The sequence below is a fragment of the Pyrgilauda ruficollis genome, unplaced genomic scaffold (assembly GCF_017590135.1).
Source record: "Pyrgilauda ruficollis isolate IOZ18807 unplaced genomic scaffold, ASM1759013v1 scaffold156, whole genome shotgun sequence".
NCBI lineage: Eukaryota > Metazoa > Chordata > Aves > Passeriformes > Passeridae > Pyrgilauda > Pyrgilauda ruficollis.
The window spans coordinates 182,461-202,388 of record NW_024514321.1 but is presented as its reverse complement, the minus strand read 5'-3'; the positions used below and the strand labels follow the sequence as shown (position 1 = coordinate 202,388).

Sequence of the window (19,928 nt, the reverse complement as noted above, 5' to 3'; positions counted from 1 at the left end):
GTTTTGTTTGTTTTTGGTTTTTTTTTACCAGTTCTTCAAAAGATGGTTTGTGTGCAGGAAGGGGGGTTGGTGCACTGGATCCCACTCGACTCAGGGGCTTTGGTGAAGCACCTGCTTCAGTGAACAAGAATGTTTTTGTGATGCTGTTGTGTGTTTTCACCCGCAGCAACTGTTAGGAACTGCCTACACTGAGAGTTGCTAGTCTTGGATCATCCTTCTAATCTTGGTTTCATTTTTGTAAAGCTGGTGACTTAAGAAAAAGTGGGGCATCGGGGTGATTTTCTGTTTGTTTTGTTTTTTCAGTTTTATTGGATTTCACCTGTAGCAAGATAAAAGCCAAAAAACTGTAATATTCAATTATTTAATTGCTATAGCTTAAATCTGGGTTCTCTGCTGTTGCAGGATTAATTTCTGCTTGCTTGTGGTTTTTTTTTTTTTTGTTTTGTTTTGTTTTGTTTTGTTTGTTTTTGGTTTTTTTTTACCAGTTCTTCAAAAGATGGTTTGTGTGCAGGAAGGGGGGTTGGTGCACTGGATCCCACTCGACTCAGGGGCTTTGGTGAAGCACCTGCTTCAGTGAACAAGAATGTTTTTGTGATGCTGTTGTGTGTTTTCACCCGCAGCAACTGTTAGGAACTGCCTACACTGAGAGTTGCTAGTCTTGGATCATCCTTCTAATCTTGGTTTCATTTTTGTAAAGCTGGTGACTTAAGAAAAAGTGGGGCATCGGGGTGATTTTCTGTTTGTTTTGTTTTTTAAATACAGTTTTCAGTTTTATTGGATTTCACCTATAGCAAGATAAAAGCCAAAAAACTGTAATATTCAATTATTTAATTGCTATAGCTTAAATCTGGGTTCTCTGCTGTTGCAGGATTAATTTCTGCTTGCTTGTCCAGAGTGACTGTTCAATGGTTCTACTGAAACCATGTTGAAGCAAATAGCTTTAAAATGATTGAAGTTACCAATAAAGCAATGTGTTCTGCAGTATGTTTTCTGCCAAGGGAAGTAAAAGGTTTTCAAGCAGGCTAGTGAATGATAAAATGTACCTATTGCTTTAGAAAATGAGTTGATTCAGAACTGAATTTTAGTATTTTTCTTGTAATGGAAGCATCTATTAAAGAAAAATTATTCCCCAGATGGATTGGGATATGAATTTTAACAACTGGTGCACATTTCTCATCACTTAAAATTCCATCCCAAATGGTCATGTATTTCCCTTTGTACTGTGGGTTGTTGTCACTGTCAAAGGAGGCTTGGCAAGACCTTTGCTTTCTTTCCTTTCCTTTTTCTTTCATTGTCCTTTTCCTTCTCTAACTCATTTTGTCTGCTTTTGTGTGGTGGTGATATTATTACACTGTTATTAGTGGAGCTGATGCCAACTCCTGAATTTCTCCTAACTGGGACTTCTAATGTGTTCAGGGTTACAAATGGCAGAAGCCTGAGGTTTTAATTTTTAGTTGCTAGAGCAGGTGATGCATAGAGCATTGAATCCACACACAAAGATGTGACTTGAGGGTCTAAATCAGGTGGGGTAAGGACTGATGCTGATCCTGAGTTATTGTACCTAATTCCATTTGGCATTCAGGGTTAGTGTGCACTGAAATATCTGAATGGTTTTTGTGAGGTAAAGCTTGGCCCAACATTGTTGGCTCCAGAGCAGCATCGTCATTCATTTGGTTTTATGGGGAAGTGAAAACACACCTCAATTTGAGACTTTTTTTGAAGGTGCTGGTGAAGGTGCTGATGTTGTGAGTAGTTCCAGTTGTGGCTAAAATCCCTGTGTGTGGCTCAGGGTGTAGGAGCTTGCTGCAGCTGGGCAGGGTGCTGTGGGTGCTGAGCCCCTGTGTCAGGGCAGCCCTGGGTGCTGCTTCCTCTTGTAGCTCTTTTTGGCTTGGCAGGGCTGTGCTGGTTGGGGGCTCAATGGGCTCACAGGGGACAAGGCATCCAGCACAAGGCAAGGTGGCATCCCTGGCAGTGGGGGAGATGGTGCCAGGGAGGGGGGATGGTGGTACCTAAATGGTTATTGTTGTCTGTTCTAGCAAACTGGACCTTTGGTTTGTGTTTGGCCCTTCTTCCATGGACCCACAGCTTAAGAATTAAAATCGAGTGACACATATGCTGTCTCTGACATAGGTGTGTCTTGTGCTTTTGTTCTGCTGAAGGTAGAAAGTTGCCTTTACTTGATGCTCTGAGATGATTTCTGTCTCTTGGACTTGCAAATAACTGAGTATGCTTGCTTTCTTTTGTTGATTAATTTTAGAAATACTCTGGTATGTTTTAAAAAACCCTTCAGACAGTCACTATTTCAAATTAAGGAAATATAATCACATAGAAGGGCATATGAAAGTCGTATCTGTGTTTGTTTATTTATTTTGCTGAGATTGCATTATCATTCAAGCATGAAGCGATGTTTCACTGAAGATTGCTATATAAACCTATATTGTTCTGTATTATGTAGGAAATATGACATTTCATTGCAAGCAGACAGTTATTTTTATAGAGAGCATAAAAAGTATTTTGCCTCTCAGGCACCTGTGGTGAAGGGGTATATGTATTCTCTTTTTTTTTTCTTTTTTTTTTTTTATTTTGAAGTGTGAAAATCTACCTGAAAATAGAAGGCTCTTATTCTAAATGGATTGTACTCCCAGCTCATTTGTACGGTATTTTCTGCAGAAATCAAGCAAAACACAAACCCGGTGTTCCCGGGGATGCTGTGTGTGGGGGCAGCTGCTGCTGTGGGGCTGTGCCATGGGGACAGGAGCTGTGCCATGCAGTTTTGGCCTCAAAACCCCTCCTTCCCAGCACTGGGGTTCCAGTTGCAAGCCCAGGTTGTGCTCGGCGCTGGGGCAGTCCCAGCTTCACGTGTGCCCTCTGGATCCCCACCAGCCTTGTTGGCCTTCCCAGCTTGAGTCCAGTTGCATTTACCAGCTCACCGTGGAACTAGTGGGAAAGTCCCCTTTTAGGTACTGGGATTACGCTGTGGAAAGCAGCATTTCTAGAGATATTTTTGCATCAGTAAGTAAATTTTTCACCTGGCTTGCAGTAGGGATGTCCCAGGGTGCTGGTAATAGCTGGACTTGTTTCCCAAATACATAGCACTGTACTTAGAAGTGTGTTAATTTTCTAAAAGCCTGGTTATATAACTTCCTTTGTGCCAATGACACTGGCACAGTGTTGCAAGCAGTTGGTAAATACTATTTGTTACCCAGTAGTTTCGACCCAACACTCTGGAATTTCAGACCTTTGGATCTTACTGATTTTAATCAACAGAGAATGAATATCAGTGTTTCATGTGGTTTTAGTATACCCTTATCTATGAAGAGGTGGTAGAGAATAGCAAAATATTTCAAAGTATGTTTCTAACTGAAATAGTGCACTGATGAACCATGGATGATTCTGAACAAGGAGTTCTATATTTTTGTATAAAAATTGATGGATAGGTGGTGGGATGTGGGCCTTCCTATAATGAGAAACTGTTGTACTTTGCAAGGCTTGGCTGAAGTTTAAACATGTATGTTCCACTGACAGCACTGCCTGTGCTTCCATGTGAAAGAATTTTGGAAAGCTTTGTTAAGTCATATTTTATTTCTGGTAACTGTAACACCTTTAAGAAAAAAAAAGTAAGATACGAAGGTTTTTAACCTTCAAAAAATGATAATAGTCTTAATCTGTCAGGTCTTGGACATTTTACCTCTGAGTCTTACTTGTGCCTTGGAACATGCTACCAGTGGGTTGTCTGTTTCTGTAGATAGCAAACTGGATATTGGTGAATTTATGTGTCTGTGGGAGACGTAGTTTTGTGTCTCTTGTATCAGCTTTTTAAAAAGAAACTACATGATATTTATGACCAGTAATAACACCTGCTAGGTGAAGATAATGATACAGATACAAAGAGCTAATAGATAAAGACAAAATCTGGTCTTCTGTGCTGGTTGTTTTTTCTTCTATTCCACTGTACAATGGCAGTGGAGATGGTTTCTGCTCTTGGAAGCTTTATCCTCTGCTCTTGTAAAAGTGGCACTGGACAGACAAATAGTTTGTTGCTGTAGAGTGGGCACTATATTTATTTATCAGGGAAATTTGAACTGCTGGCAAAGATTTTTAAACGATGACTGGTGATTTTGGATGTCTAACTGTAGCACTTTTCACTGGTGAGCCTTTCAGAGTGCAAGCATGTTGGAGTCTGGATGTGTAAGCTCCTTTGGAGGGCCTTAAGCTGCACAGAACAAATGGAGACACCCAATTACCAAACATGCTTGAATACTTTTTGCTTGGAGTTTGGTTTCAGTCCATGGCATTCCCTCAGTAGTTGTGCGTTTGAGGTTTTAGGTTGTTTTCCAAGCCAGTCTCTCTCCTCTCTGTCTGCAAAGCCTCATTTAATGACACAATGGGGCCTTTTTATAGTGTTGGGGATTTTTTTTTTCCTTCTACAGTGAAATTCTGAATTGTAATTTTCATCACTCCTTTGTGTGTTACATCATGCATGCTGGGCTGGATTCTCAGCATTCAGTGGAGTTTCTGTGGTTTTCTACCAGCTGAGAACTTGTGCCAGCATTTTTGGCTTCACAGTAAAACCTTTGGAAAGCAAGCACACTGGTGCTATCTAATTGGTTATGACATCCAGGGAACTGCAAGTGGCTCAGGTCTTGCAAAAGTGTGACAAAGGCCCAACATGAGAGACATGGCAATGGGCGTGAAGGTGAAATGCCATGATTTCTCTGCTTTAGTGTTAATTTTCTTTTGTAATGGTGATGTATAGTGAATAAAATGTTGAGTTAAAAATGAATGTGGTGGGAGATGATGAATTTGAATCTGAGAAGGTATGATGCTGCTTGGACATTGTCAGGATGCGAGGCTGGAATGCTTCTGCATCTGCCTGGTCAGGCTGTAATTTAATAAATATTGTATGAGCTGTCATACTTTGCTTGTTTAAACTGAGAAATCCCTGAAACAGCCGTGGATTGCAAGCATGTCTTGTATTTATTTCTCAGGCAGGAGCACAGTCGTATAGCATTATTAGCAATAATACATCTCTGCCTTACATTGTGCAAGGACAGGTTTCCTGTGATGTACGAGGGAGAGGTGGCAACAGAGTCAGTGGTGAAAACTGAAATTGGAGCTTGGTGAATTGTGTTGGGAGCGGCAGTGCCCGAGATCTCTCAGAATTTAGGGGCCTATTTATCTGACTGCAGCACACCTTATTTACAGCAACTTAATCTGCTCACAGCAGACACAAATGGCTCAGCATCCCATCAAAAAATCCATCAGAAAATCAGTAGCTGACCAGTTGTGAACTTGTCAAAGTGACTGCTGACAGAGATGGCATTTAGGTTTTTCCATTGAAAAAATGCAGTGGTGGACCATGGCAGATGACTCTCAAAAATGAAAAATATTGATGTGAAAATGAAAAATGTAATCTGAATCTTTCTGACTTAGCATTTTTACTAGACTGTTATTTCCCTTTTTTTTTTTTCCTTTTAAAAATAAAATTCTTAGATACAGAAAGAGAAATCTACGCAGCACCCCACGTAAATGAGAAGTTAATTCAGCTCTTCCGGAATAGAAGTGAGTTCACGTTTCTGGCCACTCTGCAGCAAAAGACATCGACTTCTGGAGTTATATTGTCCATCCGAGAGTTGGAGCACAGGTAAGAGCAATTTGTTTCTCTCTCTCTTGCAGCAGCAACATAAAAGATACTGAGTGCTCAGTGGTCTGGTTGGACAATGTGTTGAAATGGTAGATGTAACATCTAACATGCAAGTTAGAGCCTTTCTTCACAGTTTGCAATTTGCTACTTTTTTCTTGTTCCTTTTTTTTTGTTATAGGAGGAATTAATTATTTATGTATCCTGATCTAAAATAAACAGAAAGATCAAGGCCAACATGGTATAGATGCAATGCACTTTGGAAGTTACAAACCTTGTAATGCAATTTTCCTGACTAGTTTATTATATGTGCTTTGGAGTTTGCTTTTTCATAAAAGTTAAACTTGCCCTTTTCTTGCTTCACTATGTTTTATAACATTATAAAAGAATGCCATTTTTTTTAGAGATTCAGTAACTAAGCTATTAAGCAATTAAGTTACTTGTGCTTCCATGTAATACTGTGTATCTTGTCTTCTCAACATAAATACATTATATTCCTATTTCATGTATGTCTCTTCCCCCTGCCCTTTTTTTTTGTTTCTGGTTGTCAGTGTAGGAGGAAAAAGAGGCCTCTTTGATTATCTGTTTTAGTGGTAGACATCAGTTTGTTACAAAAATAAGGTGTACTTTGTATTATGGTTCATAAGACAATTCCAATGACGTTTTGATGTTTCAAAGTGTGTGTTGTATCAAACAGGGTGCTATTTGTAACTTTGTGAATGCTTTTTTGGTCATTTCTTAGGTTTTGAAGGACCTTTGTGTCTATTCTTGACACATGAAAGACTAGTGCTGGTCTTTTCTCTTGTAATGCAAGTAATGGAAGATTGTTTGGTTGCTCCCATTTCAAATCTAATACCAGTTGTTCTGCAGCGCTTCTGTGAAAAAAGTCTTACTGGTATTTGTCTCAATCATGCACGTGATACTCAATTGTTAGCCCAATTTCTTCCCTTTTTGTTGAGAAAGTGTATGAAGGAGAAGGCAGTGTCTTCATCGTGACCAAATTGTCAGTGATGCCTTTTGCTAGTGCAACAGCAGAGATGTCCAGATGAGGCTCCCAGGTTAAGGGGAGGACTTTGCTATACTTTTCTGTCACCTCTACTTTCTTATTGGTCTTTCTTTTACTTTATTCCTTTTCGCATTTTTCAGGCCACTGTCTCAGTCTGGAAGAGTATTGTTTTACGTTAGAGAGGGATCCCTCCCTCCATCTCTTCTTGCTTTCCTGCTCTTATTTTATCATTCCTTTTGCATTACTTTTGAATTTCTCCAAGCTTTTTCAGGCCATTTGAAGTCATGGTTAACAGGATCAGTTTGCCATGTTAAGAGTTTGTTTATTATTTATTTGAGAAAGAGGACATTGAGGACAGCCATTGAACAGAAAAATGCTGTCACATGCCTGCACTTAGCAAAATCCAAGGTCAAACTAGACAGGCAGTGGTGATTATACAATGCAAGGCACATGGATTTTTAGATATGGCATCTACTGAATGCAGCTCCTTGAGTCCTCTATCTTGACAGGCAGAGGCTTGTAGGGAGATGTGCTCTGCAGGAGTAATCTTGGTTGAACAAAATACACTGCTGTTGTCCTCTCTGGCACTGAGGTTATCTATCATATTTTAAATGATGACATCTGCTTAAAAATACACAGAATTGAAGGGTTGCCTGCTAGTCTTGGTTGAACCTTTGTAGCTCTGTGTAGCAACAGGAAGTTTCAGTCTCTGTAACTCCATGCAGGAATCAGAACAGGCATGTCTGGTGTTGCTCTTGACTGCTGTTACTTCAGGTGGATTACTATGGCTATCCTTCTTTTTTGGACTCACTGTGTATCCCTTAAAGCCACTGTTTGTTTGTCAGGTTGCTGCTCAGACCTTGGTAAGGATCCTCATTTCAGACCCCCACATCTGTGATGACAGAAGTTAATAAAGTGGATGACAATGGAGAAAATATTTTTTAACATGGATGAGAAGTAGAGAACAAAGATTTTGGGCACTTCTGAAGGGCACCATGCTTACATTAGATCAATGTAATAGCAGAACTTTCAGGTGGATAATTTTTGATGTTTCTCTAACAGCTCCACTCCTCTATAGCTTTGCGTGGGACCTGAAATGGGTGCAGACACATGTCACAGGGCAAGCCTTTTATTAATTGTTGCTCCTACTAAACTTCTGATAATTATCATGGTTCTGTTCTTGATGACATATATTTTTTTAGTCAATCTTTTTCAATTTTCCCCATGTCTTTGAAAACAGACACTGCAAAGAGGATAATAAAGAGTATCTTTATTTCATCAGGAGCAAGATGAGTGGGAACAAGTATAAGGGTACAATTTTTCCTTAACCAGTATAGTTTTTGACTATGGAAAACCCAAGAATTCTTCTCAATTTCTTTTCTTTGTGCAAAATAGGAGATATTATAGTTAAAGGCTTGCCTTTTTTAACTTAGCAGTATACCAAAAGTGGCCAAATTAAAAGTTCAAGCCTTCAGAACATATAGGTCAACTACAAGTGACAAAAAGAAGCACTGTTAGCTGTGGATACCAGACTTCATATCTCTATGGGAAATGTCTTTTTTTTTGTTGTACACAGATATAATAGATGAGAAATAGGTGTTATTCCAAGCAACGAAAAGGTGTGTGTATATATTCTGTTTTTTGGGGTAGTGGAGATGATTGTCCTAAGGTAGTAAGGCATGGAATGCCTGGTTTGAAATTTCATTTCTCTAGTAAGTTTTAGCAGGTTTTTATTTTCCAATACAATGGTGCTTTTAAACTGAAGATAATAAAATAAGATTAATACGATTTTTCTTGAAGTCAGTAATTTAGATATACTGTTTTGTTATTCTAAATGGATATTTCATAGCAATTAGAGATTTGCTGTTAATTTGTATCATCATTTGATGGACAGGACAATGATAACTGCATCTTTGTTAACATTTTGTTGAATCAGTTTAATGATGATAAAGACTTTGTATTCGTGGTTGTAAAATCAAAATCTTAATGCAGAGAAATTCTAATTGGAGAATCTAATAGTTCGTGCAGTCTGTGTGTATAGTTATGTGGAATATTGTTGCAATAGGACATGAACTGAAATGACATGCACGCTGGAACTCTGAGGTAGAAGAAGGGAATTTTATTTCCTGACTCCAATATTTATAGACTTTCAAAGGTGATTTCAAGTGGATTGGAGGATGAAATTGCCACCTCTCCAGTGACACTGGGGAAACCATCAAATTTCTCCTCCTCCAGAAAGGAATGCAAAACCAATCATTATTTACATAAAAGTGTGAAGAAAACTCCATTACAAAAATGTAAACATCAGAAGGCTTAGAAGAACATGGTGACAGAATATAGTGGTAAATCTGAGGATTATGTTTTCTTTCCTAAATTAAAGGTAATAAAAATAATATAGGATGGACGGACATGTTACTTGGGGATGCAGAAGATGGAAATTGTTTTCTTGATTAGCAAATTATGCTAGCCAGTTCTTCCTAGATGAGCTTTGTGAGCTATTTTGCTCACAATCTTTGACTCTTTAGACCACCAAAACACTTAGAAAAGACCATCAAGATATTTAAAATGCCACCCACAATGAATTCCTCTTTTCAACAGTGATTTAATACAGTTTCACCTGAAGCTGTGTCTTTCTGCTCCTTAGCTGCTCTGGCCTTGCATGGTCCAGAGCCCAAGAACATAAATTACATGGAGTCAGCATTGCCTTTCAGCCGTTTAATCTCTGAGTTTGCCATATGTTGATGGTTCTTCTTCTCCACCACTGGCCAAAATCAGCATCTGGAGAAATATGTCAAGGATGTTCAGGTACCCGTATGTCATTCTTTCTGAAGAACAAAGGACTGAGTCATAAGATGATTGTTTTGAAGACTTTATTGCAGGAAGCATTAAAAACTTTTTTCCTAATTTTTTTTTTTTTTTTTTAAATATGCTTATAACCTCTGTCTAAGACCTGAACTTTAGAAACTTGATGCCATGCCAAATATCTGGAAACCTGTAAGCTGATTGTACTGCTAAAGTGAAATGGATTTACCGAGTCCAAAATCTGCCCCTTCACTATGTAGCAGAAAGCTGCATTGATATAAATATTCAGGAAGATTCTGATAAATGTGTCAGGCTCATAGTGAGACTTTTATTCCTTGCAGGTGAGTTTTGGATGGGGAGGTAAAATAGGCATGAGACTCCAGTCCATTTTTGGATACTTCCCCCAGGTGACACCGTGCATACCTTCTGGGGCTGTTGAGGAGCAGAGAGAAAGCTGTATGTTCACAAATAACAGCTGGAAGGCTACCAGGCCATTATATGTTTAATTAAAAACACAGAGGAGTAATAAGTTAGTTAAATTATTCGCTGAAACCTAGCTGATGAAAAGAAGCCTCTGCAAGTGACTTCTGACCCTAGTAGTAAACCTGAAAAATTGGATTTACTCCCTGCTAGGTTTTAGATTATTCTCTGCAAGATGGAGATACGCATATTGGATTCCAAGATGCCCAGGATTCAGAAAGGGAAGGAAAAACTCTGCAGATATATCCATTAACCTTTTTCTTTTAGGGTAAAGGGCACATCATTATGAATATTTATATGTTGAATTGCTAAACTGGAAAGCTGTAAAGAGAATAGCTGAAGACTGAGCCTTACTTCCAGCCCTCTGAATGAGTTGATGTGAAATATGTGAGGCATTTACATGTTTTTTGCCTTCTCAAAAGGTCTTTAGAGATGCAAATGCAAATAGAATTGTGCCCACCTGCTTCTGTTCTTGGGGTTAAAGTACACAAAAGGGTGAAGTGAAGAAGAACTGTTATATAAATCTTCCACTGATTTAAGCATTGTGAGAGAGGAGTTCCTACTGGAGGAGTTACCTTCCATCCTGTGGCTTCCTGCTGAGAGCAGGTGTTTTATGTACACTAGGTTGACAATTGCTGTCTCTCTGAAGCATTAACATGCTGCTCATAACCAGCTGTTGAAACACATCCATTGGACCACGTTGGCAATTGGAGGAGAATGCCTGACAGTTTGAAACTCTTTAAACCCGAATTTGGACAGTGCAGAAATGTTATGGTCAGCCAGGAGCAAAGATGTGTGGGTCCCCCAGGAGTCTGCTCCAACATGCTGAGTTATTCTGTTTGTTGTTTTATGACCCTCTGATACAGGCAAAGAACCAGAATGTCTCAAACTTACACTAAATGCAACTTTCTGAAAACTGCTGAATTTGGGCTGCTTGTTTGGAATGTTAACTGCCCTACTTAATAAGACAGATGTCTGCAACGTGTTATTAATGTTCATTTGCGTGGGTGACGGTAGTCTGGTGACATGTCTGGTTTTTTGTGTTTTATTTGCATTTTTTTAATGATGCCTGTGTGCTTTCTTTGCTCCAGGCACTGTTTCCAGAAAGGGAGGGAGGTGGCAGTGCCTGCCCTGATGGTTGCTGACTGTGGAAAGCTGCCAGAGCTCGTGGCAGTGGGGCAGGGAAGGTGGAGGCTGCGTGGGACTGAGGGCATACAGATGGAGCAGACGTGGACTAGACCTTGAGAGAGGGCAAAGAAAGACATTTTCTTTTTTTTTTTTTCCCAGAGAATCCAGGAGAAATATGTTAGTTGTCTGTTACCCAGTGTGCAACAAGTCAAGAATTACACACTTGAGAGAGACATCAGTTATTTATTTCAGATCTGCACAAGCCTGGGCGCTTGGTGGTTTCACACAAACCAAGCACGCCAACAGGATTTCCCACTCCGTTATTTGTACACAGAAGTCCAGAGCTGGTAACTTTCCAAGTACAGCCCTGGTACTGCTTAGTAGTTACTACTGGTTAGTAATTTCCATGCAAGTTTTGTAATCTCAGCTAACTTCTGTGCATGCCCGAGGGAAGGGTCTTCACCTGGACACGTGTCTTTTTGACCTCTTGCTGTGATTTTTTTATGTTATAATGGAGATAGTTCTGCTAAGGGATGCATGGACCTGGAGTTTTTTGCCAAGCTGGCAATGTATAAATGGGCATACAAGGACATACTGATTTACTACACCCTTATAGTTTATTAGTTCTAGCCTGCTCTTCACTAAGGGATGGTAATTGTTCCACTGATTAAGTGTCCTTTCTTGCTGATTAGAAAAGTCTTAATAAGCCAGCTTAAAGTGTCTAAAGAATACTGACCAGTCCACACCTAAGATGATTTTGGCATATTTCACGTTTTGCAACGTGTGGAATTTGTCATAATGTAAGAAATCACTGAAAAACTGCTGAATTTGTGAGATTAGTGGGAAGAACCTTTCTTCTAAGGACACCACAATTAGGGTAATTTGTTTTCAAATACTTTTCAGTGGAGTAGTTTTACTCAGGTGGCAGACCTCATTAGTTTAAAAAGCTGTTATCCTCTTGTTTTATTAAAATCTGGCATTTAGAGACTGTGAATTTGGGGATCCCCTGGGCTGAGCTGTTGCTGCAGTGATGAGCATGAGGGAGGGAGGGACTGGACGGGGCTGTGCTTTCATTAGAGCTCTGCTGGGGTCTGCCTGGTCACACTGGCAGCTCTCGGCTTCTGCATACCCCCAGAGATCCGTGGGTTAATGCCAGCTCAGAGTCCCAGGTTAACCTTAGAAAGTAGCCAGCCCCCATTCAGAAAGTCTTCAGATACAGATACTTTGTGAATTGCAGGTGATCCGCTGTGAAAAACAGCCTTTGGCCAGGGGTTGTGGGTGACGAGCCCTGTGACGACAGCTGCAGGATGTGGGTGTGCAAGGTGACTTGGTGTTGGAGTGGTGATATGTAAAGGAGTGAAGATTCTCTTATGTCAGGGTATTTTTCAGTAAAGACAGTGTTTAGTGTGAGCATGTTCTCTTGTTGTTTTTTGTGTGGCTTTGCTGGGGTTTTTTTCTGAGATACATTTAAGGAGTCATAACTTGGGCTTACTCCAGCCAGACTCTTTTCTGTCCTGCTGGCTGCACTAGCTCTGAAGCCTGCTAACATGCTGTTCTATTTTTAGGTGCAGTGTGGTACTTCCTGCTTGGTTTATTAGGACTAGAAGAGAAACCAGGCTTTTTTTTCAGATAGTAGGCAGCCACGGTGAAGGTAGATTTTTAGACACATAAAATGAAAACAAAAATGCTGAAGGTCAATCCTCACAACACATGCCATGGAAATACGTAGCTGCTTTGTACCAGCTCTGACTCCAGTTGTCTTTTACCTGGCAGGCAGATGTTGGGGTGACTTTTTTCTTTATATGATCAAAGAGGAAAGTAAATTTGTATTAGGATGGCCTGTGCCTAGTTGCAGGTACACAAACACAGCGTAAATGCTTTATGTCTTGCAGCTTGCATGCCCAGCTGCCATGTATAAGATGGGTAGAACAAAAGACAAAATGTTAATAAATATTCTGTACTAATAGAAGGTGTCAGTGTGGGAGTATTTATTGTTAAATGTTTCAAGCTAAGTTGGTAGAACACAATTACTGCTGTCCTCAGAGTGGTCTGAATAGAAAAATAAAGTCATTTACTTGACTGGGTTTAGTTCCTTTTGCTTGAAATGAAAGGATAGAAATGTTTGGAAGAACCTTATTTAGGTAGCCAGTAGCCCAGTGATGTTGCACTTTCAGGCTTTTACTTGAGAGGTTTGAAAGTGTTTAGTGTTACATTTTGGCTGTATTGGATTTGCTTGCATAGAAGGAATACTTTTGGAATAGAGTAGGAATAGAGTAGGTGATGCTATATATGGATTTGGCTTTTGTGTTTCCCTTTGTAGAAGGTTAATCTGATTTTTAGCAGCAAATTTCTTTGTCACAGGTAATGCTTCTTTTCATGACACCTTTTGTGTTGCCAGATGTCAGTCTGACTTTGGTGATATCAGTGTGTAATCTCTGCCACAGCAGTGAGTCTTTAATGCTGCATAAGCAACAATTTGCCATGTATGATTTTGCTGTGCAGCCTCTGGGTCTGTCTTTATTCAAACCAGTCATAAAAAGTAGCTTGAATGGTTTGTAAGTATGGATGTTAAGGAAGCTTCCCTGTCTCACCATCCAGGGCCACTGTGGCAGTGACAGTTGTGGCACACGAGACTCTCCCTGCACCAGTGTTCCTCAGGACTCACGTGCAGTGGAGGAGTAGATCTGTGTGCTTGAGTGTGTTAAGAGCATTTCTTCAAAATCCATTGTTTCACAATGCTTAGTGCTTCAGAGCTTGGGATCTTGCCCTGTCACTTTATAGTAACTAAGGTACAGGAACAGCACCCATGGAAGCGACTGAAATATTTGCCTTGACAGGTGTAACTTGTTCTGGTTTTGCATCCACACAGAGCTGCGGTGACAACTGCAAAGTGAGTGTTTCCTTTCGTTTGAGGAGATGTATCTTTTCTTTCAGAGGCACTGCTTTTTCTCACTATTGCTTCATCTCTGACAGGGGCAGTGCCTTGGGCAGATGCCTGCCAGCTTATCTGCAGCGCAGTGCCCAGTGCCTGTTCCTGGCCTGATTTGCTTTGCACTGAGGACTGCTAAAACAAGATCTCAGTTTCTTTGATGTCGCTGTCCAGGCTGAGCCACTTGGCACACCCAACACAGTTTGTCCCACTGTCACACAGACTCACTTGGTGGTAAGGACCAGCAAAAGGCCAAAGGAGTATTGGCTTGTGATTCATCCCAGAATCTCTGTAGATGGAAATTCCTGAGATCTCTGTGATAATGGATGCAGATTTTTTGCCTGTCTCTAAATACATCAAGAAGTGTTTCTGCAAAGATGCTAAAGCACAGTCTTGCCTGAAGCCATTTCTGTCATGAAATAGCACAATGCTATTGTGAAATGAAAAATCAATGTGCACAAACAGGTCCAGATATACTGATTTTTTCAGAAGCTTGCTGAATTTATACAATTTATAGCTGATGACATCAAAATGACTGATCGCTGAACTTTTCCTGAATTTGCATTGTTACTGAAAAAAAAACCAACTAATTATATCTTGGCCAGACTCACAGATATTTTCCAGAAGTAACAGTCTGATTTTTATGGCAGTGATTTTTCCCCCCAGCATTTGGGGGGCCTGACTTTTGCAGTGTTGCTGCCACATGTGCAAGGTGGATGGGGCTTCCATCCTTGAACTCCTGTGGTTTTGTGACCTTCTCCCATACGATGTTAAGCAGATGCACAGTGTTTTGACTAGATGGCAACCCCAAGTTTGTACATATTTGCAGGGATGCCATCTGTGCCTGCTGCTTTGCCCTGGGACATCTGTTCAGTAGCTGTAAGAGCATCTGCTATAAGCACTGGTGCTGCTCCCTGAAAGAGGCTGTGGGGCTTCATTTGGCACTTGATCAAGGATGATGGAAGTTGTAAAGTCAGAATAACTCTGCTTTATTTATGTTTGAATGTGATAAGGAGGAAGGTTGCCAGAGTTGAATGCAAAAAGTAGTTCTGCATTAGTTCCTAGATCTCTTACAGGAGCATTTAATCTGCTTACCCAATTCTGCTTACCCAATTATGCTGCTGTCTTCATTGTGGGATGTTTTAGTGCTTTGTGATAGGTATTGGGTTGGTGAAGTTCAGGAAATAAAGTGCTATGTACCCTAAGGATGTTCTGGAGGACACCAATCCCACAGTTCTTGTTGGGGCCCTGTCTTGGGATCCATAATCTGTGGTCTGTCCTTCCTTTGGCCACTTGCATAATCTAACAGCAGTAAAATCTTTGAATGAAACGTGGTGGTGTTTGCCACAGGATAAGAGCTCCTCAGTGGGTTGAAATGATGAAAAGGTGAATGTGTTTCTTTAATGCAGATGGTGGATTCAGCCAACTCACCTTATAGAAATACTTTGCCTTTTCTGTTTCAGGTGTCATACATGTTCTTATTTAACGTTGGTAGTGGCTTTTCCAATATTTTTTGGTCATTGCATCCACAGTGTTTCCAAGTGAAAGTATACTTTTAGGAACCTTTCTCTCCTAATCCAGAAGTGAAATGAGCAGTCAAATGTACGGTTTAGCCACTATGGTGGTGACTAAAAGAAAGGGGGAAAAAAGAAAAAGTCCTTAAATGTACCTGTGTCTAACTTTATCCTCTCCAAACAATATTTTTGTGTGAGGTATGTAGGGGTTGCAAAAACTGTCAGAAAGAATTGTAAAATATCTTGAATCAATTGTGGAATAATACTGTCCTTCTGGAAAGCACATTGCATGACCTTAAAATATCCCAACTTTTTTTGATGTGCATAAAATCAGTCTGAATTTAGCAATGTTGTTCTCTTATACATTGGAGTTTGAATGAGAGACTGCAGATAGACCTATAAAGAGCATTTGAATTCTATAATTGTACAAAAGAAGCCAGCAGTAATTTACATGCTTAGCAAACAGGGAAATTTTACTAGTGGGAGAATTTCGGCCAAGGTCAAATTGTATTGCTGTTCCATAAAAGTCAAGCTTTCTTAATACATGTGTTCTAAGAACTTCATCTGTCAAAATACATGTTAACATCTGATCACGCCTCATTTAAAATATATGAAAGTATAAATTGTTGCTGAGAAATAACAAATAAAACAAGAAACCATCACTCAGTGCTAAGGAGTTGACAAGGAGATTACTGTCTCACACCTTTCTTCCCTGGAAAAGGTCTGGAGGAGGGTAGCAGGGCCCTAACTGCAGGACAGGCTGCATGCAGATGTGATGCAGAATCAGAGATTGTCAAGATACTCAGGGATCTTTCTTGGGCTTTTGGTATGGATTTCATGGCAGCATTGAAAGTTCACACCGAATCGTGATACATATATTCAGACGGTCCCAGATGTTGCAGTCTTTTCAGGAACCCAGATTCATCCCAATCCTCTGTTTTCTTGTAGTTTCTGACAAAACACTGGAAAGTGCCTTCAAAACACCTGGTAGAGATCCATCAATTTTCCTGTCTCTTCTATGGCACCTTCTATGAATTTTCCCCCTCCTCATTTTTACCTGTTGTTTTATCGTGGATAAAAAAAATGTACAATGGCATTTGAAGTTGAAGATAAGATAGCGATTAAAAACAAAATCGCTTTTTATTTCCATTTATTTCCTCTGGGTTTACTAATTATTTTCTCACCAGTTGATTACTTGCCTGAGTTTGTTTTTCCCCTCATTTGTCTTCCATTCCCCAATTTGCAGGTTAGAACTCTGAAACAGAGCAGGTGCACTGTGAATGGCCTTTGTGCCATTGCTTTGGAAGAGGCTTCTTTCCCCCAGAGTCTAGTGGAAGGAGGAAAGAAAAGAGGAAACTGTTTGCATGTGACTTATATTCTGGCAGAAAAAAGACAACTTCTGAACACAGTGAAGTGTTTGTGTAATCAAGGTCTCAGTGTGAATTTCTGCATCTTAAAAAAAAAAAAAATCCACACAAGTGTTGGTTTACATTGCCTTTAGTTTTTTAAATATGAGAGAGAGAGGTGTGTGTTGGGGTAACCCAGGTAGTTTCTGCAGTTGGGATTATGTTGACTGGTGTTCACTGATGTCTCTCTGAGTGCAACTGTTTGTGATTTGCATTTTTGTTGAAGGGTGGTGAAGAATAGGTGCAGAATTTGTCTGCTGTCGCCCTCCTTTTCCTGCCACTGAAGAGCCAAAACATGGTGTTTAATACAGTCCCATGGCACTTACTGCATTAGGTGCACATATATAAAAATGTTAGGACTAGCTTTTGCATGAAATTTTAAGTAATCTGTTCTGTACTATCTAAATTAGTCAGGAGGTTGACAACAAGCTCTATTCCTAAGCAACAAGCTGTTCTCAGTCCTGAGGTTACTATTGACACTAAAGCTTTGCAATTCCCTATGCTGTACAAATAATAGAGCACAGATGTGATTAAGTGCAGTATCTGACTGACCTTTCCAGGGCTGCACTGTTTCCTTTACATTAACGAAGAAATCATTGTGTGATGAGCGATCAGCTCTGTGGCTATTGGAGATTATAAAGAATGAACTCAGGAAGCAATTTGCTTCTTGCAACAGGAGATTGTCTTGTTTTTGGGCTCTTAAGCCTCTGTGATCAACCATATACCTATATGTATATACATACAAATGCTTTGTGTGTGAATGTTATGTACTTCTCCCTCACTTATTTTTTCCCAGTCTTCTGTCTCACTTCCTTTTGTGCTGTGACAGCAGATGGAAATTACAAAATGTTTAAGTATGACATCAATGACAGTACTTTTCCTGTAGTGCTTTTCTTGCTTGGGAACACCAGCAGCAGTATCTTCTGGATATTGACTATATTGTTACTGAGCATTGAAATAATAAATCTTCTCCAGATTTCATGTGAATGTAATTTAGGTATTTTAATGGGTGTTGGCTGTAGTTAATTAGCATTCTGCTCTATTATTTAGAAAACCCCTCCTTCTCTGCTCTCCTTGTACCAGTTCCTTCACAACACCAGCCTTTTTTTTTCCACTCTGTATGGCACGTATTTTGTTTGTACCTATACCTGCTGTGTTTTTATTCAGCCTTGGTTTTACCTTTACCTCCCTGTGTGTTTTACTTTGTCGCTCAGGTCTTTGATTCATGTGACCCAATAATGCTTTTATGATGACAAGGCATTGTCAGGATGGAGGAGGGCTTGAATTTCACATTTGGTGAAAACTTACCGTCTTTGTGTTCCCCTTCCCAGCCCATTGTGATGTCTTGCACATGTTTCCAGCTAGTGTTTTATCACCTAAGTTTCCTCCCAAGAAACACTGTTTTCCAGTTATGTTGGAAACTCTCAGCTTCATTGGCAAGATCTAATCTTGAAGCAGTGCACAGCCCCCATGTAATGCTTGTGCACACAGGCTATTAGGGCCTGTGCACTGCCAAGCAGTGTGAAAGGCTTATGGGAAAATGAAAATGGGCACTCCAGTATTTATTGCTTTATGTTACATCTTTGGAAGTGGATTTCATTACTGTAATTTTTCCCACCCTAACCAAATCAGCTCCTATCTCTCAAATGCCATGTTAAATTGGTGTTGGTCAGCAGGGAAAAACAAAACATTCTGGAGGTGGGTGGGGCAAAGGGCTATCCAGACAATCTTATGTCTTCACTTTGTTGTAGAGCTATTTCTGCTATGAAGGGAGGCCTGCTTCACCTGTTTCTATATACACAGCTTCATTTTAGCAGGAAAAAGATTTGATATGATGCAAATACTTGGTGAGGCCCAAGAAAAGACTTGACTATTTATACTGTCATTGTGCCCTGGAAGGGATAAATTCATCCCAGAGAAAGAACTGGCTCCCCCACACCCCTGTGAAGCCAATTAATAACCCCACTTCATTAGTTCTCCTGTGAGTCTGACAGCTGTATGAAGGTTTTGATTGTCGGATGGTTTATGCCAGATGTGGAGACACCTAATCCAAGAGGTTTTGTCCTTTCCTTGTAAAGCTGAACAATCACAGCAGTAACAATGAAAGTCAGAAAATGAGTTAAGCACAATTGCATGTAGGGGAGTTCTAAAAATAAACAGTTGTGGTTTTTTAACTGGGTTTTGCAAGTAGTAAATACAAATTTAACGATTACCTAGTGGTTTCTTACCTTAATGGCTTTTTATTTGTTTGTGGTAGTGATATATGTACCGTTCTTTATTTTTCAATTTCTTACAAAGCCTGCAGTCATACAAAATGTTTTGGTGAAAAGAATAAGGCTTGGTTTCTTGTAGTTTTCTATGGATGAAAAGAGGACTTCAGTTTCCTTGGTTAACAAGTGGTACTTTGAGCTGTTTTCAGTAATTAATATTGCTGGTTTTGTACTGCTCTGAATGTATAGCCTTGTCTCTCTGCTTCTTTTAAAAAAAAGTTAATTAGTAGCTAATCCATGCTGAGTAACCTCTTTCAATTGTGTTTGTTTAAAGAAGTCTTACCAGTTAAGAAGAAAGGGACAGTCTCTTTCAGACAGCATATCCAAAAGTGGAACTGATTCTTCATGTTTTCAATGCAGCTATTTTGAACTGGAGAGCAGTGGCCTGCGGGATGAGATCAGGTATCACTACAGGTTTAATGGGAAGATGAGAACAGAGGTGTTCCCCTACCGCCTGGCAGATGGACAGTGGCACAGGATTGCTGTGTCACTTAGTGCATCCCATCTTCTGCTCCACGTGGACTGCAACAGGTAAGCAAATATGTTCTGTAATCGGTATTTCCTCGAAAAATAATCTCTAGTTACAGGAATAAAATTGGACAAGGAGATTTTTTTTTTTCCCCCCATAAATATCTCATTCAAGAAGCACCCTAAACTGCTGTGGGATAAGAAAAGGAAAACAAAGTATTAAAATGGAACAATTCATTGTGTTTATGAACAAATGTGGAAAAGGTTGATTGCTGATGGGGGAG

At 39.9% G+C, this 19,928-nt stretch overlaps 1 protein-coding gene across 1 annotated transcript in view; it reads left to right on the top strand.

Annotated features, from left to right (window-relative positions):
* The window catches only part of NELL1 (neural EGFL like 1), a 209,023-nt gene that overhangs the window by 15,866 nt on the left and 173,229 nt on the right, over window positions 1-19,928 (top strand). Inside the window, exons 3-4 of the mRNA XM_041461862.1 lie at window positions 5,494-5,644; window positions 19,537-19,707. Of these exons, the coding sequence (XP_041317796.1) occupies window positions 5,494-5,644; window positions 19,537-19,707 (322 nt within the window). The remainder of the gene's footprint in view (window positions 1-5,493; window positions 5,645-19,536; window positions 19,708-19,928) is intronic.